This window comes from Pituophis catenifer, unplaced genomic scaffold, assembly GCF_029215685.1.
Source record: "Pituophis catenifer annectens isolate HBS135680 unplaced genomic scaffold, rPitCat1.0.hap2 SCAF_4, whole genome shotgun sequence".
In the NCBI taxonomy this organism is placed as follows: domain Eukaryota; kingdom Metazoa; phylum Chordata; class Lepidosauria; order Squamata; family Colubridae; genus Pituophis; species Pituophis catenifer.
The window spans coordinates 27,260,645-27,283,550 of NW_027256884.1; the positions used below are offsets into that span (position 1 = coordinate 27,260,645).

Below are 22,906 nucleotides of genomic sequence, written 5' to 3' on the forward strand. Positions count from 1 at the left end.
GACATGCCCCCGGAGGTACGTATGATCCCCGACCTACGTACCTTTCGCCGTGCCCTTAAGACTTTACTGTTCCAACAGGCTGGGCTGGCTTAAATAACGAATTTTAATGGGTGTTTAATTTTTAGTTTTTTAATATAAGAGACAAATTATTAATATGTTTTAAATTGTTTTTAAATTTTATGGATATATGTTGTTTTATTGTGGCTGTGCACCGCCCTGAGGCCCTTGGGAGAAGGGCAGTATAAAAATTTAAATAAATAAATAAACAATAAATATGCTGTAAGTCCTCATTTTTAGCAGGTGAAAATTTAATATTGATAGATTATAGCAAGTATGTCAACAATTAGTTTAACAGGTGTTTAAATGATTTTCCCTGCATTTGCAAAACAAATTTCAAATCGTTTCCAAATCTTAGCTACATTTGCGTTCAAGATACAAAAATAAGAAAAAGCAAATCAAAACTATTATTACCTTCATATAGGCATTCTCTTTTAGAGTCTCTCATGCTATATATTGTAATCATACTTTCATACACTGGCAAGCTGTTGCAGTGTGTGACCCTGTAATAATTATTGTGTGTTATGGTTCTTTTTTTTTTTTTTTAAGCAAAGGGAACAGATTAGAAAAGCTTCCAGTTCATGTTTTTGAAGTTGATGAAGAAGCTGATAAGGATGAGGCAAGTCTATTTTTTTTATTATTTTATTTCAGTTCATTTTAAAGTTGTTATAATATAGGCCCCTTTGGGAGTAACAAAATGTTATATTTAATAAGAAGTAACTTTATCTTAAAATATATTGAATACTATATTACTTTGCCCCAGTGAACTGTATTAGGCATAATAATTTTAAATAGTTTGTAGATGGAGGTGCATGATAGTTCCTTATGTATTTTGTTTATTATTTTAAAACCATCTTATAATTCTGTGTATTTCCAGATGGTATGCAATATTAAAATATTATTTAAATTTAAAATACACGCACCATAAATTACCTTATCTTTGTAAGCTACTATGAATGTATATCAATGGGTGGCATATAAACCTAATGAATAAATAAAACAAGAATTTAAGAATTTAATTAAAATATTCAAAAGTATATGAATTCATACTCTGAAAAAAAACAGGAACAGATGAATGTATATCAATGGGTGGCATATAAACCTAATGAATAAATAAAACAAGAATTTAAGAATTTAATTAAAATATTCAAAAGTATATGAATTCATACTCTGAAAAAAAACAGGAACAGATGAATTTACATAGCAAAGATTGTGAAAAAGATTAAAATTATTACTATATTTTTAAGAAAGATTCTTCTCTCTAATACCATCTGCTATTTCTATATGCTTTCTTTCTCCTTCCTTTTCCCCACTTAAGAATCTAGTTTCCTTAATCTTTTTAGAGAAATAGTACATTGCCTTGCTTCTTCCAACTCTCTGGGAATTAATAGTTTATTAGTGTGTCTTTTGGTTATGCTGACCTACAAGAACTTACAGCTTTGTTTAGAGACCAGTTCCACGTTATAGATTTATCCAGGGGTGGGTTCTAAATTTTTTTACTACCGGTTCTGTGGGCGTGGCTTATTTTGTGGGCGTGGCTTGGAGGTCATGTGACTAGGTGGGCGTGGCTAGCTGGTCAGAGTCATTTCTGGAAGGTCCTCGCACTTACGACCAGTCCTCGCACTTACGACCCGACTCATTTGTTTGCTTTTAACACTGATCAGCTGTAGGACGGCCCTTTGAAGCCCCGCGGCAAGAGTTTAAACAGTTTTTTTCCCTCTAGTCATCAGCTGGGACTCAGGAGGCAGCAATAGATTGGGGGTGGGACCAAATAAAAGGTAAGAATAACGTGGGGTGTGGGGGGGATGGCAGAGGGGAGAACCGGTTCGGTGACGTCATATCGGCTTGGCCGAACCGGACCGAACTGGGAGGAACCCACCACTGGATTTATCTCTAGGAGAGTCTTTTAACCTCTTCTTTTATATACTTTTTTATTGTCAAGCTAAAACTTTTGGTTTATGTGTTTCTAATTTCAATCCGAGATTCATGCATCTGGGCAGCTAACAATAGTTAAAAGCACAACAACAATATATAACAAAAAAAGACAATAACACCCATTTAAGAGTAGCTGAGATTACAAAAGCAAATCAAACTATTGCATAGGCTCTACCAGGTGTCTTATCTCAACCTCTGTGCTCAGTGACAAAACCATATTTGAGGCCTTGTGAAAGGCCAACAGCATTGGGACAATTTAATCTTGGGAGGAGCTGCTGTTCCAAAGGGCCCTATAACAGATGGGACACCCTAATAGAATGGACAGGATAATTAATCCTAGCTAATCCAGTCCTTAATAGAGACATTGCCTGGCTGACCACGGTATATAAACCTTTTCCTAAAAGATAAAGCATTCTGAAATCACCTACAAAATTGCTAAATAATGTGCTTAACTCAATTTTTTCCTGTGTTTCAACCTGACAACAGGAGTAGGTTATTCATTTCATTAATGAGATGTAGCAGTATTTTTAGAATTTACTTTAACTTTTATGATCTAATATTGCACAACGGAAGGGAAACCATAATGAATGAACGTTACAATACTACGTTTCTCTTCTATTGACAACATTGAATTATGTTCAATAGTCTTATAGCATAAGAAACCTTTCTTCATATTTAAATTAGATCAAAGCACTTGTTTATTAGTTATTTATTTATAGTTTTTTTTTTAAAAAATTACTCATGAGTTTATGTGTTTATTTTTTAATAGGATGCTGCATCTCTAGGATCTCAAAAGGGTGGGCTTACAAAACAAGGATGGTTATACAAAGGGAACATGAACAGTGCAATCAGTGTTACTATGCGGGTATGTATAATTTTTGTCTATTCATAAAATACTGTGATGCTATATAATGTACAGGTGCACATTGACTGTGATTTCAGCAATACTTCTTAATGTATAAAAAGGTTTGCAGTGTTGTGGTTACAATTAAAGCGATGCTTTTGGTCTCTGTGTCACATTGCTTTTGTTTTTAATATATTTTAATTTTTCATAAATTAGTCATTCAAAAGAAGATTTTTTCATCTCCTTCAACTTGGTGATGGATCATATAATCTTAATTTCTACAAAGATGAAAAAATATCAAAAGAACCAAAAGGGTCAATTTTTTTGGATTCCTGCATGGGCGTTGTCCAAGTAAGTAGAGAATTATAATGTTTGTTATGATGTGTAAATCTTGCAAAAACCTATAGTATTCCTTCTAATACTTTGGAATTACATCTTCATACTTCTTTACTTGTATAGAATGTAAATTCATTAAATGCAACAGGGATTATTTTTAATCAATTTACTAGAATTGCACTATTGGTCCTCTGGGTGATAGAAATATATATTTTTTATTACAGCAGCTTTATGTTTTTAGTGAGCAAGTATTATAAAATAGTGTGTTTTCATAAGAGCTTAACAATAATAACACAGGTCCAGTTTAAGTGTTGAATTAATAAATCTAGAATCATGTTTTTTTGAAATAAGATATTCAGGAATTGGTGCTTCTACATTTGTTGCTATGAAACTTATCTTTTTGAGCATCTAGTGGGTTGCCAAGTTTGAATAATACTGATGCAGACTAAAAAAGTATCTTCTCACCAGAAAGGCCAAAAAACGGTTAATATAAAATTGTTTCAGTAATCTGGTTCATCTCAACCACTAAACTTTGGTTGAGCATTATATTTAGAAGCAAGTAAACTTGAATAAAGCTTCATGATCATGCATTCTCCATTTCCTTCTTGGGCACATTTGGGAGAATAGTTCAGAAGAGTTTACTTTCACTTTTAAAGAATCTTGAATTACAGTACTATAGCCAGCAGACAACTTCAAAACTCAACAGCGGGTTTTAGTGTTCATTTAGTGTTCATTGAAAACATTGAACTCCAGTCCTGCTGAAGTCTACCCGAATTGCAAGAAGAAAATAAGAATGTGATCCATCATTATTCAGGGTAATCTGCTTATAGTGCTAAATCATAATTTAATATTGCATGTGAACACAATCAGTATGTACATTTTTTCCTTGGAAATATCTCTTGTGTGAATTTTGCTAATTATAATTTTAAGCTAATAACCAAAATGCCTTCTTCTACATTATTATATAAATTAATAATACTTCTCAGGCAGAATATTTTGGAAAACTTGCCCATGGGTTAATTAGAAATACTTGAACTGAAGATGGAAAATATTTTAGTTTTTGTTTTTTTATCACAACTCCTAAAATGAATGTCTTTTTCCTAGACTTCATTCACAGTAGCATAATTTCTTGTAATCAATATGTTCAGAATAAATCTATGGAAGTCCCCAATTATTAATTGTCTGACCTGTTTTGACTTCTTTTTCTTTTTTGGCAATATAAAAGGAGTTCTAATATTGCTAAATTGAGCTAAATAGACAAGCTATCATTTGGGAAGTTTTTGGTTCTTAATACTTGAACGGGTTTTGGTATATGTATAATTTTATTATATTTAATCTTAAAAATTATGTCTAAAAAACTAGACAGATATTATAAAAGGCCACTGTCTCACTTTTTCCTTCTCATATTCCCTATCAATAAAATCAATAAAAATAAAAAATACAAAAAATGTAAAGTAAAAAAAATTCAACAAAGCACAAACACACACACATACACCCCCTCACAATAGATATTAGAATAGAAATATAGAAAACAATAGTGTCAGCGTTCCAAGTAATGCACCCATTGAAACTAGAATTCCGAGGGAGGTAGAGTCCTCAAAGAACAGTTTATTGGGTACATCATATTGGCACAACTGGTGAAAACTCACTCTGAAACTCCCGCGGTTTTCACCAAATTAAAAAGAGAAAATTTTCCCCTTCCCCCAAGTCATCAGCCACATTGTCCAATAGAGATGCTGACCGGTTGCTTGGTTACTTCACTCCTCCTCTCCCAGCCATCTGTTGGAATGACCTTGGTTCCACAGGAAAACTTTTTGTTTTGACTGCAAAACCTCAGTTAACTATTCCCCCCTCCCTGTCCCCTCTTATGCTTTGTGGCAACTCTGAAGCCACAAAGATGGCCTCAGCCAGGTTCTCTTCAGGGTTGACAAATAGATTTTTACACAAGAAATTAAACCCTGCCAATATGAATGAATCATATTGTTCAGTCTGTTCATTATTCATTCAAACATTGAGAGTGAACACATTTCCTCAGTTCACTATTTTAGGCCTAAAAGTGGTAGTTTCTTTTTAGCAATGCAAAATTAGAGGGTGAGGGAGAAAAGAAAATCTGTTGCAGCTGCTAGATTAATATTTTTTCATTATATTTCAGAACAATAAAGTCCGACGTTTTGCCTTTGAGCTCAAGATGCAGGACAAGAGTAGCTATCTTCTTGCTGCAGACAGTGAAGCAGAAATGGAAGAATGGATTACAACTCTAAACAAAATTCTCCAATTAAATTTTGAAGCAGCAATGCAAGAAAAGAGATATGAAGACTCCCATGAGGGTAAACGCAGCTTATTTTCAAGTTTCTTTCAAGCTGTTCAATAAAAGAAATGTTTTTCTCTATAATTAATAATTGGTTATAAGTAATTTTTAAACAGCGGCATGGTAGCTTAATGGTGAAGATGCTCACATTCCACTTGGAAGGTTGAGAGTTCAATCCTAGGTAGCAGCTGATGTTTTCTTTCAAGGGCACAAAGAGAAAATATCTGCTGTGAACTCCGTGTAGGTGTCAAAAGGGCATCTTGCTAAATGCTCAGTTCCATCTAGCCGCCCTGATTTTACTCCAAATAGGGACTACAGGGTCATAAAAAGGGAGTTTATACAGTACTTTACTCTGTTTTTGGTAGCCCATACAGATATGTATTGTTAAAAACAAGACACATTTACTGTCAAAATAACTTATATAGATATAAATAATATATCCACAATGAATCTCATTTAGATTTTACAAATCAGGCTGCTGTGATTCTTAAGAATCAATTGGTGGATCTTCTTACAAGTGCCAGAATGCTGTGTTAGTGACAAATTAGATACAGTCCAACATTAAGCAGTACCTAACAGAAAATAAAAAATTGTCCATTTGAATTTTGTTCTTGAATAGTGTGAAAGATTACCAATTTCCAGAATTTTGAAAGCTTGTGAGATTCTTGGTTGTAACATTTTTCTACAGTGATCAATGGACTTCTATAACTTCTTTTCTTTTAATTTCCAGAAGATGAACAAAACAGGATAGACAGCTCATCTGGTTTAGATGCTTACCTTCCTGAAATTGCGAAGGTAGTCTTGTGTATTTTGTTTTTAAATTATGAAATTCAATGACAGTATGTAATAGAATCTGCAAAAATAGAACGTTCTGGAATGTACAATTGCCCTTCTGATCTGTATCAAACTATCATCCCAGCAATAGTATGTTGATTTCTAGAGTTAAATACTTTAAATTTAAAATGGTTTAAAGTATCCAGGGCATAGTATTCTTGATGAAACAGGCTTTTTTTAAAGGTTCAAACTACTCTCTGAACACCTCGAATTGTTTCTGGTTTGAAGGATGGAATATGTCACTAAACAGTCACTTGAGACAGCAGGATCCGAAGGTGTTTGTCATGATCAATGACAGGAATAGAACATTCCATGGTTATTTGGAATGCTTCATTTCTAAATCAAGTGAATTTAGCAAATTGCTAGTTTATACACCTTACTAAGGAAAGAATGTTGATACTTACCAGGAAGGTTTGTTTTTCAAGTATAGTTGTTAAATAAAACTTAGGCTGCTAGAAAGAATGCTTTTTGAGTTGGGTTTTCGTTTTTTCATAATTTCAAGCTAGTTTTTCTTGGTAGGCAAGATATATAGAAAAAATTAATACTCATCATTGTCAAACGATCAGGGTCTTCTTTAAGTAGATCTAATCCTTGATAGAATAAGAAATTAATGGGAGTAAATATTTCTGTCAGAATAGTTTCATTGGCCTTTAAGTTTAATAGTGTTTTACATTTAGAAAAATTACATTCAAGAAAATAGTCTGATTTAGCCATAAGAGTGATATACTAAAGCAGTATGTTGAGGATCAGACTGCCACAACAGACAAATCCATAGTTAAAATCTCTTGGCTTCTCCTTCTTAATTTAGTTCAGTATTTCTCAACCTTGTCAACTTTACGATGTGTGGATTTCAATGTGTGGACTTCAATTCCCAGAATTACATTAAGCATTCTCCCATTCTGGGTAGCATTCTGCGTGCCTTGAGCTCTTTTTTGCTCAAAGCAAGCTGTTACTAAAAGGAGATACCAAAAGATCCTTTTAGAATGGAGATTGTGTCCATGTGGTGGAGGAATAATTGAAACAATGGAACATATTTTAGTTCTTATTTGTTTTATCTTAACTTGTTACTATCAGATTAATTCTTCTTGACAGAACGTTTGCTCCTATTTGGCTCTCTGTTTAAAAAAACTTCTATTCTTTGCAATGTGCTGTATGCTTTTGTCCCTTGAAAATTTTGCTTAGGTCAGGTAAACATCTGACTGCATCTCAAAATCCCATGTAAAAATTAGAACATAATTTTTGATAGAATATTATCAGGTATTGGGACATGACACTTATATCAATAAAGGACAGCCTTTAAAAAACCTTTGGGACTGAATGCCAACATTTTTTCTGGGACTGGGAAAGGAACTAAGCAATTTTCTGCAAGGTAAAGTTTAAATTAATTGAAGTCACATCATACTTTTCATTCTAGAAATGTCTTTTATGGTCATTAAAAGCAAAATGGGATTTGTCTAGGATATAGGCATGACCAAATGGTTGTGCATGGTATATAGTTTTAGCCGCTGATGCACATGAAGCTAAATACGTACTTAGGAGATGCATTCAAAATTATTTCTTTCTAAATTCAGTTAAAAATACAGTGTGAAAAAGGAAATGTTGAACTCTATAGAAAGTGACTGGAATTTGACTGTCCCTCGAGGTTCAGGACACCTGCTTATTATATCTAATCTTGGTGCTTCAAATGCAGCTTCCTGTTTCCTTGAGATCCAGCAGCTATTTTGGTTTATGTTTTTCTTAGGTTCTATTCTCCCTGTATTCTGAACTGTGTACTTTTTGTTACTATTTACAGTAAGATTAATTTTGTTTAATCTCTGGATGGTTTCAAAAATATAAGTGCCCTTGTGAATTATGCTCCGTTTCTTGGCATCAGTCTCTTATATATTTTTTTCTGTAGAAACAAACACTACTGGCTTGGCAATTGTATTTCTCTGTGTTGGAGATGCTGTCTTCATTCATTTTTAAAAGTTGGCTACTCATGACAGGGTCACCTGTTCTGTTTCATGATAATCTTTGCAGGAGATACTTGCCATCCCATTCTTGGTATACTGAAGGCTTGTCTATCAATATCATCTTCTTTTTCTGAACCAAAATAATTCTAGACAGGAAATAAAGTTGGTCAGAAAGGTTATATTTTACTACAAAAGCAAGTAAAATTTACAGAAATAGATTCTATTTTTGTAAAAGAGTGTAGAATGAAATATACTAGCATATTAAAGAATTGCCATATTTTTATACTTCAGATTGAATCTGTTATTGTATGCTTACTGTATTGTTCATTTCCTACTACACAACGTCAAACTTCTCTTACCATAAAGTTAACTATAGTATTGTATATATGTGTGTTTATAAACATAAATACACATAGACATATACATATAAACATATATACATACACGTGTGTGTATTAAAAAAATGCCTTCTTATCCTTATGGGTGGTTGTGTCTTCCTCAATCTTGGGTCCTCCACCAGAGGCCTGCAAGTTTAAGGGTTCTATGCAGCATCTTAGCTGTTCCTAGCAGTGCATTCTTCTGGACAGAGAGCTCTGAAGTTGCTCATGGAATTTGTTGGAGCCAATCTCCCAACTCTCAGAAGTTACAGCCCCAAGTGCTTCTACAGGTCCTCCTTCAATTAAAGAAAAGGGGTGAATAAAAGTGGAAATTTAAAGCCTGAGAAGGTTACAAATAAGAAAAGAAGAGGAGGAGAAAAGATTATTTAATGGGGTTTGGAATTAAGATGAAAGAAGGATGTATAAAGTATCAAAGGATGGAATTGCTGTCAGGGGAATTGGGGTGGATGTGAAAGTGACTACACTCGTTTTATTTGCAATTCTTTATTTTTCCTTGTTACACATCAGTATATTAATGTGCTATTCATGAGACAAATGTTATAATTAATTGATTAAATGATTAAAATAATCCAAAGAACATAGAAATATGCCTAGAGATGATGAATTGGAAGAAAGATTTAAAACTAAAATCAGTTGGCCATACTATGAGAAATAATCCAAACTGGCCTGTGTCATCTCATATTGTTATCATCACTAGTCCTACAGAGGACTTAACATCTGTTCTTGAGAGTTCCATTTAGTCTAGCAGAAATTACCGTAAAGAAAGAAGGAAAAATTTAAAAAAATATGTTTATTAATTTAAAAATGCCATTTCATTTTGTAGAGTTGCAGAGATTCTGAATTCAAATTCAAAAATGAAAGCAGGGTTAAGCTCTTTGCACTGGACCCAGATGCACAGGTAAGACTGATTGCAGGGAAAAATCCAAAGCTTAATACTCAAATAATGTTGAGTATTTAAAGATTATTTTCAATTTTTGTTTCTTTTAAAGAAACTAGACTTCTCTGGTATTGAGCCTGAAGTTAAGCCATTTGAAGAGAAGTTTGGGAAGAAAATCCTGGTGAAGTGCAACGACTTATCTTTCAATCTACAAAGCTGTGTGGCTGAAAATGAAGAGGGACCAACAACGAATGTAAGCTGCAATGGTGAATCTATCACATGTAATGTTTCAAGAATAATACCTAATATATATTTTGACGTTTAAGACTCAAGACATTCTGAGAAAATATAATTTCATCTGAAAACTTATTAGAGTTTTACAATCCAGTGCAAGAACAAATTGAATGACAAGGTTTTACCGCAGCATGGAATTAGAAGTTATATAGAGCGGATTATGTTTTGTTTAAGTAAGGTGCGCGTGTGAATTTTTAAGAAGTATAAGTATGATCTAGACCATGGGTGTCAAACTCGCCATGTCACATTGCCGTCACATGACGTTTCACTATGTTTTTTCCCATTCGTGGAGCTGGGGTGGGCATGGCCTGCATGTGATGCATCTGGCCAGCGGGCCACCAGTTTGAAATCCCTGATCTAGACAATAATATATGGAGCATAAGGTACTATTCTGTTTAATGGCATTTATCATGTAAACGTTAATATGCAATATAAGAACTGCTTTTTCTACTGGCAGTTCTACGCTATCTATTGTTACAAGTAAATTAGCATTTGGCATTATTATGTTCATGTCTTCTTTTTTTAATGTCCAGGTAGAGCCATTTTTCATCTCACTGTCACTATTCGATGTTAAGCATAATCGGAAGATTTCATCAGATTTCCATGTTGATTTGAATCATAGCACAGTGAGACATATGCTAGCTAATACATCACAGGAGTTGTTGAATGGGAGTAGTGATTGCTTACATCCAATTCAGGATATTATTTCAGATGTTATGCTACAATATCCCAAACAAGTAAGGAAAAAATAGTGTTTCATTACAAATCGGTGTCCCATATTTATATTTAAGAATTAATGAAGCAATTAATTTGTCTTTAGGGAATATTCTCAGTAACGTGTCCACACCCGGATATATTTCTAGTGGCCAGAATAGAAAAAGTCCTACAAGGGAGCATTACTCATTGTGCTGAGCCATATATGAAAAGTTCTGATTCTTCTAAGGTATTTGCTTTGATTGTTGGGTATTTCTAATTTCTGAATTTGTCTATAACTTGGTAATTCAACAACATCAAACTGAAACGTGCACATATTCAAGACATAGTTGCTAGATTTTGCTATCAGTTTAATTCCTACACTTGGCAGACATAGGCAAATACAGTTTGTAGGCAAAGTTGCATCTTCTCTGCTGAAATTTGTTTACTAATTGCCAAAGCAGACTAAAAAAAGATTGTAAAATCAACTATTGAATAATCTGTTAAGGAGTCTCAAAAATTGCTTTAGTTTTAAGATTTGTTTGGAAAATGAGAACTTAATTGTAATAAAAAGCATGGGAAACAAAGTTTTAGATAAATGTTAGGAGTTAAGGCTAAATTAGATTGAGAGTTTGATGCCCATAGTAGTTTGGTAAGTAGTTAAGAAAAGGGAGTGGAAGAAATTTCAGTTTCAGTGAGAATAGGGATTGCAGAGATGTATGCGGGAGAATTTTGACTTGTAATTTAGTTCTTTTTCTGATTGCTTACAGGTTGCTCAAAAGGTTCTGAAAAATGCAAAACAGGCTTGCCAACGACTAGGGCAATACAGAATGCCATTTGCATGGGCAGCCAGGTAATGCATGATAGTGTTCTTGATTTAATTCAAGAATTCTCTGACTTGTATTGTTATGACCTCCTATATTGGTAAATTAATTTATGGGAGTGCCCTCTCCTATTGAATAAAAGTAATAGTTTAAATGTATTTCTAGTTTGGCATCAACCAATATTTGTGATAAATGATTTAGAATTGGAATGTACTGCTTTTTGCTCAACCATTTATACTAATTTCTGTAAATTCACGTGTTAATGTTTTCTAAACTGCCTCCTATCTTTATTTTCCCACTATGAAGTTTATATAAATATTTTTGATTTAAAAAACTTGCATTACAGAACACTGTTTAAGGATATGGCTGGAACACTGGACAAAAGTGCAAGATTCTCTGCACTTTACAAACAAGATAGTAACAAACTTTCAAATGAAGACATGCTTAAATTGTTAGCTGATTTCAGAAAGTGAGTGTTTTGTTTTACATCAAAATGAAATTATTCACATGAATTCAAATTGTAATAAACTGGTTTGTGTCACATGTATTGCCTGGAATGGTGTGGTGCTGCTTTTTTTTTTTTTTGTCTCAAATAGAATTATGACCGTAAAGTTATAGAAGAGTTGCGAAATGGTAAATCAAAGCTCTCCAAATCTTCCTCTTTCGTATTTTATGTTGATTTTTAATTAGTTTATTTATGACTGATCCTGTCTATGTGATTTATTCAAAAGTGGCTTTAAATATACATGTCATAAGTCTTAAGTACCGATATATACAATATTCCATGTTTTAAAAGTTTAAAATCAACAATTTTACATTTAATGGAAAATAGTATTAAGAGCACTCTGGAAGAATTAGGAGTTTGAAACCTGACTCATGAGTTCTGAAGGTTTCCTTGCAAAAGTGGATACTATTTATACATTTTTCTTACTGGTAAAATGAAAACAAAACAAAATTAAAGAGAAAAGACTTCCTGTTGTCTGAAACTATAAAAAGTCATATGTAGAAAAAAATGAAAATCATCTTGCAAACGTACAAGTTAAGTAAAAATATTGTAGGAGAAGGCATTTTTTGAAGACTAAAAATTGCAAAGATAATTCTGTGGATGTGAATATTTGAGGAATTTGTGAAAACATTTTGTGGATGTTTTGAATTAAAAGCTGCATGAATATGCACATTAGGGTTTGCAGATATAAAGTTGTATTGTACATTATGTCAATAGGAGAAAACTTTCTCTAGAATACAAAACGCAAATATATTTCATGGAACTGTAGATTTGGGAGGAATTTTAGAACTCATTTAGTCCAATCTCCTACTCAATGCAGCTTCCTCCGGAGCATCTCCGACAGAGGACAATTCATCATCTGCTAGATTATCTTTTTCCATTGTTTGCCTTCTGAAAAGCCTCTCCAAAGGTCAAGGATTTACCATTCATTGTAGGCAGGCAGAAGGAGAGAAAAGCATAACACCAGGAACTTTGTGCAAAGGATGCACAAAGCTCTTGTTATACCATGCAAGACATACCATATTTTCCGGCGTATAAGACGACTGGGCGTATAAGACGATCCCCGACTTTTCTTGTTAAAATATAGGATTTGGGCTATACTCGCCGTATAAGACTACCCCTCTTCCAACGCACACCAAATAAAAATTAAAAAACATCAACTGGCTCACCCACAATGTAAAAGCAGCTGTGCTAGACCCAAAATGGCCCCTGCAACAAGCAGGAACCTCACACAGCCACAAAAAGCCCAAAAAAACAACTTTCACACTTTACACACACACAACACAACACAACTGGCTCACCTACAATGTAAAAGCAGCTGTGCTAGACCCAAAATGGCCCCTGCAACAAGTAGGAACTTCATACAGCCACAAAAAGCCCCAAAACCCAACTTTCACACTTTACACACACAAAATTCCACATACAGCTTTGTGAGATTTTGTGTGTTTGTGTAGTTAGAGTGAAACACTACAGAAACACACTAAATCTCAGAAAGCTGCACAAATATTATTTTATTTTATTTTATTTTTATTTTTATATGAAAGCTAAATTTAAAACTTCGTAAACTTTAAACGGCTAGGTTTAAAAAAGAACAACTAAAAAAACCCCCAATTAACTATTTTTTTTAAAGCTCCCAAAGGGGAAAAAAACTTACCCAATAGAATAGGGGTCTCCAACCTTGGCAACTTTAAGACTTGTAGACTTCAACTCCCAGAATTTCTCAGCCAGCTTTGCTTTGCTGGCTGAGGAATTCTGGGAGTTGAAGTCCACAACTCCCTGCCTGCTTGATTGCAGGCAGGGAGTGGCTTGCTGATGGAATGGATAGCAGGCAAGCGAAGCAAGGCAAGTGTTGTGACTAGCAGCTAAGGTAAGCAAGCTGGAGGGGGAAAACTTTTTTCCTTTTACATGGCTCTGGCGATCCCAGCTGAGTTGCCTGATTAGCAGGCAACTCAACTGGGATGGTCAGAGCTTGGCTTGTCAGAGCCTTTTGGGCTGGTCTGCCTAGTTACAGGAGAACGATACCCGGCATATAAGACGACCCCCGACTTTTGAGAAGATTTTCATGTATTAAAAAGTCGTTTTATACGCCAGAAAATACGGTAATACTCTGTTGGACAGACCCTCTGATTCTCTGGGGACTTTTGGGAGGGATGGGAAACTGGAGTACCAGCAATCTATGAGATAGAGAAAGGCTAATTCCGTAAACATCCCTTCTTTCAGAGTGACCCAGAGCCCACTGCTTGTTGTGTTAATTTGAAATGAGTTGAACTATTCTCTTTTGAAGCATGCTTTGTATTTTTTCATAATTGAGATTGAATATATTGTCTCAACTATTTTTCTGTTAGTCATATTTGTTTTTTTTTCTCATAGGCCTGAAAAGATGTCTAAGTTGCCAGTTATTTTAGGAAACCTAGACATAACAATTGATAATGTTTCTCCAGACATACCAAGTAAGTATTAAAAAATTATTGTAAAAGTGGCTACAATGGCTTTATTTTTCCATTTTTTAATTCATTTCTAATATACTTTCCAGATTTTGTTAATTCATCATACATTCCCATGAAACAGTTTGAAAACAGTTCCAAGGCAGTAGTAACGTTTGAAGTAGAGGAATTTGTTCCCTGTATACCAAAACATACTCAGCCTTTCACTATCTACAACAATCACCTTTATGTTTATCCAAATCACTTGAAATATGACAGTCAGAAGTCATTTGCAAAGGTGAGTTAATGTGCCTGTTAATTATGTTCAGATTCAAAGCTAAATTGATTCTGAGTAAAAACACATCTCGCTGGAAGTTTGATTTATAATAAAAAATTAACTAAACTTAATTTCTGTGCTCTTTTTAGGCAAGAAATATTGCCGTGTGCATAGAATTCAGAGATTCCGATGATGAAGATTCTCGGCCGCTGAAGGTATGTTGATCTGACTTGTGGCTCTTCAGTCATTAATATCGATTTACAGTACAGATGATGGGGCAATATCTAAGATACATCCTCAAGTTCCTTAATATTATATTCTGTGTTTTACATAAGCATAAGTAAATCTGGTTACAAGAACAAACTCTGCCTTTTTCATAGAAATAAATGGAGTTGGAATTGTTTTTCAGTGAAAGAATACAGGAAGATAAGGAGAAATCAGGTTAACTATAGCTGCTAAGTAATTTGATTTCTGTGTTACATTAAACTTATTTTCTGTCTATATGTAGAAATATAAACAAAAGAGGTAACAGCCATCTTTAAAAAGTTTGGTACCTAAAATTAGAATCAACCAACTGCTTGCAAAGTTATTTTTCATACTGAGGCAGAGCAGTGACTTTTCTAGTTTAAATCAGAGTAGGTGCAACTATGTAAGAAATATACTTTTCCTACCCATTAGGTGTTTTAACAAAGATTTGATCTCAGACTTTAAAGATACACAATTTCAGGAATAGTAGAGAACAAAAAAAATATTTCAGGAAGTTTTAAAAATTGCAACATTCACAGTGGTATGTGGTCGTAATTTGTGTTAATGTACATCCCTTTAAGACGGCTGTTTTTTTTTTGTTTTGTTTTTTTTGTTTTGTTTTGTTTTGTGTGCATATTCTTTGGTATTTAGAATTGAATTTCAAGATAGGGAAAAGCATATACAAAGAACTCTATTTACTTTTTATTAATAACTTTCCTAGTCTGTTTTCAATATTATATAAGAAATGCCATGATTTTTAAAAACCCTTTGTTTTAAGTGATATAAAAACACTAAATAAGGGTTAAAAGCAATTTAGCAAGTTTCAGTTTATGCACATTGCATCACCCTGCCTTGTTTTTTACATTTTCAATTTATTTCTCATCTCTGTGTTGCTTCCCATTGAGTTGTTATCAGGTTCAAGGAAAGTACAAGTTGTAAATCCATCATAGGAATAATGAAATGACATCAGTAAAAACCAGGAATTCCCCCTTGAAGAAAGCAATTGTAGCAGACTTTGAACTCTGCTCTGTTAGTACAAAAGCTCTCTCCTCTTGCTTCACATATTCACTCCAGACTCTGGTACAATCAGAATCAATCTCTAAAGAAATAATAATCCTTTTATCATATATTCCATATATCACAGAGTGTTTCTTGTTACATGCCAGAAGTTGTACAGTAGGAATGTGAAGCACTTTAGACTGAAAGCTGATAGGGCTCACCTACCCCTACCAAAATGCTTCACATCCATACTGTTAAGTATTGTTAAATATAGCAACAGTCGGCAGAATATTTTCTGAGCATTTTTTCATCCATTGAGACATAATTAAAGGAGAAGCTTTGCTAACTTGCATTATCTGGTAGAAGAGTTTTAAAAAAAGAGAGAACATTAAAAAAAATTCACATGAAATATTTCAGAAATTATATCTATAAAAATAGGATCAGTATAAACCAGCCATTACTTCTTCTGTTTCATTCCTAGTGCATCTATGGCAGACCAGGGGGTCCAATATTTACAAGACAAGCATTTGTTACAGTTCTGCATCACCAGCAAAACCCAGAGTTTTATGATGAGGTAATTTTGTCTTCTTTCCTTTCTCCAAAAATCCTTGCCCATTTTAATTGTTTTCCAGAAACATAGTGGGATAAGAGGGAAGAAGTCGCTTTGCAACATGTCAAGCATTTTTATTCAGAAGTAGGCAGATAAGTCTGTCTACTGTCTACCCTCGGTTTCTACCCATAAAATGACACAGTGATAGCAACTCATTTTCCAACTCTGTAAGATTATGTGCGACAAATATGCAAGATCTTTTTGGGATTGGGTGCTTTTCTTTAAGGAAAATATTATGATATTTTCCTATTTCTTTAAAAAAAAAGAAAGAAAATACAAAGAGTAGCAACAGATACTACCGGGCCTGGTAGCTCAGCAGACTAAAAAAAGCATTGTGATTAACACCAGCTGTCTGCAATTACTGTAAGTTCGAATCTCACCAGGCTCAAGGTTGACTCAGCCTTCCATCCTTTCTAAGGTAGCTTAAATGAGGACCCAGTTTGTGGGGGCAATAAGCTGACTTTGTATAAATATACAAAAGTATGAAGGCTATTGCTTAACGTATTGTAAGCCGCCCTGAGTCTCCGGAGAAGGGCGGCATATAAATCAAATTTTAAAAAAAAACAAAAAACCCCCCAGATCAGATGATAATTAATGGGGAAATGTATTCGACCCTATTTTTTAAAATGTAAAATGTACATTTTATTCATTTTTGTAAACTCACCAGTATTTCAGTTCTCTTCTTCTAATTTCCATCTTAGCAGCACTCTGATTCTTGTAGGAAGAATTGCTATTTGAAGTTTGTTCTCCAGCCAATCGAATTCACAAAACAGAAAAGCACAGCAACCACAATATAGTAGTACAATGATGAAAAATCAAATGCCAACCTTATTAAAAATATTTTGAACAAGAACATAAATTGAAATAAGATTGTGTTAGTTTTAACTCTAAGTGATTATTATGTTAGTGTTTGACAGAGAAGATTGTCTTCCTTCTTCACCCCAAATAAGTACTGATAAAACGTGGTACAATAAAATAATCTTGAATTGGTCACAGTAGGAACTAGGCTTGCTTGGCAGTATGCTGGACCCTCATTGTTTAAGGTCTTATAGGTTAATACAAAATCTCTTAAATCTAGTCCAGTGGTAAATGTGTATATGCTTACGTGTTGTACATTGTAAAATTTTTACTATATATACTACTGCTAGAAGACACTTTCCAAACCAAAACTTGCATTTTATTTCTTCTTAGGTAAAAATAGAATTGCCCACACAGCTGCATGAAAAACACCATTTATTGTTTACCTTCTATCATGTTAGTTGTGACAGTTCAAGTAAAGGGACCACCAAGAAGAAGGACATAATTGAAACACAAGGTTTGATTCAGTTGTTTTTTATAGGTGATATATTTAGCTAAAATTAAGCATAAACACTTATTAGAGAATACAGCAAAGATATCATTTCTCTTTACATTCCTTCTAGTTGGATATTCCTGGCTTCAGTTGTTAAAAGATGGCAGAGTGGTGACAAATGAACAACATATACCAGTATCTGCTTATCTTCCAAGTGGATATCTTAACAGTCAAGAATCAGGCATGAGCAAAGTAAAAAACCCAAGATAATATCTATCTTATTTGTTTATTTTTGCTATTCGATAAAGCTAGTTTGTATTTAATACATTAAATAACCAACTTTTAATTTTACATCAGCATTCGGGCCCTGAAATTAAATGGGTAGATGGAGGCAAACCATTGTTGACAATTTCAACTCACCTAGTTTCCACTGTATATACACAGGTTGGTATTAATTACATTGTAACTTTTTACCAAAGGTGTTGATTTTATTTCATCTGAAAATAACTTCTATTTTTAAAATTCTATAATTATAAAATGTAAGTTATGAAAAATATGACTCAATCAAGTTTTGATTATCTTGCTTGCTCATTTTACTATAGCAATCAACCTGGAGAACAAAAGGCAGAAGGAAATGTATGAATCTTTGCCTAAGTGTAGGAAAGGGAAGTAAAGGGAAGTAAACTCATGTAGCTTTCCCTCTGTACATGACAGGGCTCCAACTAGAGTAAAACTGTCCAAGCGTAGAGTTGGAAAGAATATATAACAGATTTTCCTGTCTTTGTGCTGGCTTTTAGATTAGCACAAGATGAGGACAATACTCTGACTTTCTGGGGGAAAGGTCATGGGATAAACAAATCTGTCCAACGCTAACATTTCAAAATTAAAATTATGAGTTTTATGTAATGGGACTTGGTACAAGTAAGAAAATACAAAGGGAGGACCAAGAGAGCATATTTTGCTCTAGGCTTTACTATTCTTTCTTGCACCCTACTTCCCTGAAAACATGAGAATTTCAAGCAAGTATCAATTCGATATGTTGAAGGGAGGAACTCATTGCAGGTTATAGTCAAGAGGATGCTTACTATTAGTATTAAATCTTAATTAGACATAACCTTCATGATGTAAAATAATGAATTACAGGCATAAAAATCTTCAAAATCTATTATTAGCCTGGGCTATGGAACAGCAATACCAAGGAAATTCGAGCCAAACTTTTGAATTGGTGCAAACCTTTGGAATGAGATCATATACAGTACTTACCAAGTAATGAATAGACAGAAATAGAAAAGCCTAATGTACATCTCAAAGATCCCACTTGTAGTTACAGTATTATACACTCACTGAAAATCCAAAGTGAGGAATTGGTCTTTGCTTGCATATTTTAACATTTTTGGTGTTTGAAATAATAGAAACATGAAAACTTCCAAGTATTTTGTACAAGAATTATGAAGGCTCAGGAGCAATAAGTGCTACATAATTGAAATTAATAAACTTGCATTATTACATGCTGTATGAGAACTCAACAGGGAAGGCCAAGTTCCTTTAGCTTTTCAATTTTGTTGAGTTCTTGAAAGTTAAAACATTTCCCCCTTATCTGTATTGACCTTTATAAATGGAAGTAGTGATTTCATATAAATAGTTTACTTTTCTTTTACTAGGACCAGCATTTAAACAATTTCTTCCATTACTGTCAAAAAACTATGTCCGGCGCTCAAGCTTTAGGAGCTGACCTCGTGAAGTATCTTAAGGTATGAAATTGTTATAAGATGACTAAAAGATGGGCGCTAGATGGGCACAAATGAAGATCAGAGCCTGTTTAAATACATTCAACCAAGAACTAACTAAATCTCAAAACCGTACATGTAAAAAAATAAGTCTTAAGTCAATCTCGGGTCTGGATGACTTGATTAACTGATTTGCCATCAGGATGGTAGCAACTCTTAGGGAACACATATATATTCTCCAGGCCAATCCTGGTAGTTTAGGAACAACCAAATTACTTTGGAATGAGCAAAATACAATGGTTGTAAATATATTAATAAGGAGAACTTTGTCATACCAGCATGCAAAATGGGTAGCAAATTGTGTCCTACTCATGTTTCTGTGCACTATTCTGGGAATCAGTATATGTGTTTTATAACAACTTTACAACAAAATAAATCATAACCAGATTGACAGGATTGAATGGAAACCAACTTTTGCTACAATTAGCACTGTATATTCATGGCAGAGAATTAGTCATGGCAAAAGTTATTTATGTAGTGTACTCCTAAAGTATAACAGTAAGCTGTGGAACAATGTTATTCAATATTATGTTTCGAATCTTTATGTTTGCAGGTGTTAGGTCCATAAAAGATTCTTTGGTGTGAAAATGCAACTAGTTATCTTGAATTTGCTGTTAAATTCAAATTGGTTTCCTAGAAAGAAGATAGTTTTATTCCATTCTATGTAGACATGATGCCAAATCAAGCTGATGTTAAGCATAGTTTTAATTTTCAGACTGATAGGCTAAAGGTGGTTTAGAGATGTACAGGTAGTTCTCGACTTACAACAGCTCATTTAGTGACTGTTCAAAGTTATAACGGCATTGAAAAAAGTGATGACTATTTTTCACACTTACAACCTTTGTAGCATCCCCATGATCATGTGATCAAAATTCAAATGCATGGCAAACTGACTCATACTTATGACCATTGCTGTGTCCCAAGGTCATGTGATCCCCTTTTGCAACCTTTTTGACAAGCAAAATCAATGGGGAAGCCAGATTCATTTAAAAACTGGGTTACTAACTTATCAACTGCAGTGATTCACTTAACAACTGTGGCAAGAAAGGTCTGTAAAATGGAGCAAAAGGCATTTAACAAATGTCTCACTTAACAACAGAAATTTTGGGCTCAATTGTGGGCTCAATTGTGGTTGTAAGTCGAGGACTACCTGTATACCTGTATCAGTCTTTAAACAGATTCACTGATATGGTGGAGTTAGAGCTCTAACTTGAAATCATGATTTGCAAAGTTCATTTGATAGACAACAAAGTAACCACACTATTGTATGCTACACTATAGTATACTATTGTATTCTATTGTAGCATATTATAAAATAATATACACAAAGTAAGACTATTGCTGAATAAATTCACTCCTCATTTAGCAACCAAGTTCTGTTCTAACAACCAGGTCATTAAATGAATATGTGATAGAAAGACAGAGATAGAGATGCTTGCAAATATCACTATTTGCTGCTGCCTCATTCAGATAAAGTTCTCTTGTGCAGCTATGTTAGTTTTACTCTCACTACACCATGCATTGTTATCAAGCACACAAAATTCAATCATAAATGCTTATTGGTTGGAAAATGAATTTATTACCCCCATCGTATATGCAAATGGTTGCTAACCAAAGTAGTTGTTAAATAAGGAGTGAGTATTTACTGTTTAGAAGGTTAGTTTAAAATACTCAACAATAATTTTAATGAGATCTGTTCAGCAATCTTTCAGCTTATATTAGAACAGTACAGCGGCATGGTGCTTTTCTTCTGGTTTTATCACTTGAGTAAAAGTATGTAGGTAAAACAGTATTTTCTCATCTTACCTGTTCTTATCTGTCTTGATTCTTCTGGAAAGCTATGAAATAACATAGAAATTGGCTTGCTTATGATGCCGAATTTGTATTCTGTTTTTAAACTATTCTCAGTTTGGTGTGAATCTTGTCAGTCTTGGTAGAACTGGAGTTTAGTAGAATTATAACCGTAGACTCTTGATCTAGTTTTGAAAATAAGTATGTTAGAAACAAAGTCCCTTTGTGTCCCTGTTTTTATTCTAGAGCCTTCATGCTATGGAGGGACATGTCATGATAGCATTTCTGCCTACTATTTTAAACCAATTGTTTAGAGTTCTTACAAGAGCAACTCAGGAAGATGTTGCAGTGAATGTGACAAGGTAAAAAGGGTTTTAACATATTTATTTATTTATGCAATATAATTGACCAGATTTTGGCAGTTTAAAATAATTAAAAGTATCAGCAACAAAATCAAAAAGGAAACTTTAAGACTAAAACAGACACATAGAGAACCATAAAACTATTAATGTAAAGTAAAAGCAACAGTTATGGACAGCCTATCACCTAATGTAAATTCTTTGGAGTAATATACTTCACCCTGTTTTAGTTTCCAAAATACTAATAGAGTTAAAATCAAACTAGTATCTAGAGGGAGCTACTCTATAGTATATGCACTTCTCCTGAAAACTAATGCCTCCAAACCCCTGCCCTCCCTCCTGCATGGAAATGGGAGTTACTCAAAAGTTTCTTCCAGTATGCATAGCTCAAGTGAATCAATATGAGTTGAAGTGAAATAACCAAGCCACATAGGATTTTATAGGAAATAACCAGTACTTTTAAATTACACCCAAACTTAATAGAAACAGGAAATACAGTTAATAAAATGGGACATTTGCAGGATGGTCTACATTCTGGTAGGTCTATAGCTGGCCTACCAACTGGAGTTGGGCAAAGCACACTTCCCTTAACCTTCTCCAACCTCTCACACTTGACTCTTCTTCACAGCAGCCTTTATGCTCAGCAAGTACAGACTTAGTAGATGCTCGTACTCTTGCTATGGCTTATTTATAAGGAGACTTTTCCTTCACCACACAACAACCCCCATATACTGGGAATTTGCTTCCAGAAGCTCTGGGGAAGCTGGATTCACTTAACCACTGTAAAAATTGTTGTAAAATGGGGTCCGACTCAACTCAACAACCTCAAATGACTCACAATGGAAGTTCCCAACTGTGATTGTAGCAATAGCATTTAGATTTATATACCGCTTCACAGTCCTCTCTAAATGGTTACAGAATCAGCATTTTGCCCCCAACAATCTGGGTCCTCATTTTACTGACCTGGAAATGATGGAAGGCTGAGTCAACCTTGAGGTGGTGAGGATTGAACCCCTGGCAGTCAGCAGAATTAGCCTGCAATACTGCATTCTAATTCTAACTATTGTGCCACCGTGGCTTGTAAACTGAGGACTGTCTGTATTGTGCCAATTGCTGGCTTTAAAAATATTTATAGTGTGAGGATTTCTTACTGTTAACTTTATTTTACTTAGGGTTATTATTCATGTGGTTGCCCAGTGTCATGAAGAAGGATTGGATAGCTATCTGAGATCCTATGTCAAGGTATCAATCATATAAATGTGCTTT

At 34.1% G+C, this 22,906-nt stretch overlaps 1 protein-coding gene across 6 annotated transcripts in view; it reads left to right on the forward strand.

Moving 5' to 3' along the window:
- Positions 1–22,906, forward strand: part of DOCK9 (dedicator of cytokinesis 9) — a 116,791-nt gene that overhangs the window by 47,481 nt on the left and 46,404 nt on the right. For all 6 annotated transcript variants that reach the window (XM_070944091.1, XM_070944090.1, XM_070944093.1 and 3 more), the window contains exons 5-25: positions 607–676; positions 2,762–2,857; positions 3,053–3,187; positions 5,325–5,499; positions 6,211–6,275; positions 9,488–9,562; positions 9,654–9,794; positions 10,369–10,572; positions 10,656–10,778; positions 11,299–11,381; positions 11,699–11,821; positions 14,228–14,307; positions 14,391–14,578; positions 14,707–14,772; positions 16,284–16,376; positions 17,604–17,727; positions 17,834–17,955; positions 18,061–18,147; positions 19,365–19,454; positions 21,528–21,643; positions 22,813–22,882. In XM_070944091.1, the coding sequence (XP_070800192.1) occupies positions 607–676; positions 2,762–2,857; positions 3,053–3,187; positions 5,325–5,499; positions 6,211–6,275; positions 9,488–9,562; positions 9,654–9,794; positions 10,369–10,572; positions 10,656–10,778; positions 11,299–11,381; positions 11,699–11,821; positions 14,228–14,307; positions 14,391–14,578; positions 14,707–14,772; positions 16,284–16,376; positions 17,604–17,727; positions 17,834–17,955; positions 18,061–18,147; positions 19,365–19,454; positions 21,528–21,643; positions 22,813–22,882 (2,326 nt within the window). The remainder of the gene's footprint in view (positions 1–606; positions 677–2,761; positions 2,858–3,052; positions 3,188–5,324; positions 5,500–6,210; positions 6,276–9,487; positions 9,563–9,653; positions 9,795–10,368; positions 10,573–10,655; positions 10,779–11,298; positions 11,382–11,698; positions 11,822–14,227; positions 14,308–14,390; positions 14,579–14,706; positions 14,773–16,283; positions 16,377–17,603; positions 17,728–17,833; positions 17,956–18,060; positions 18,148–19,364; positions 19,455–21,527; positions 21,644–22,812; positions 22,883–22,906) is intronic.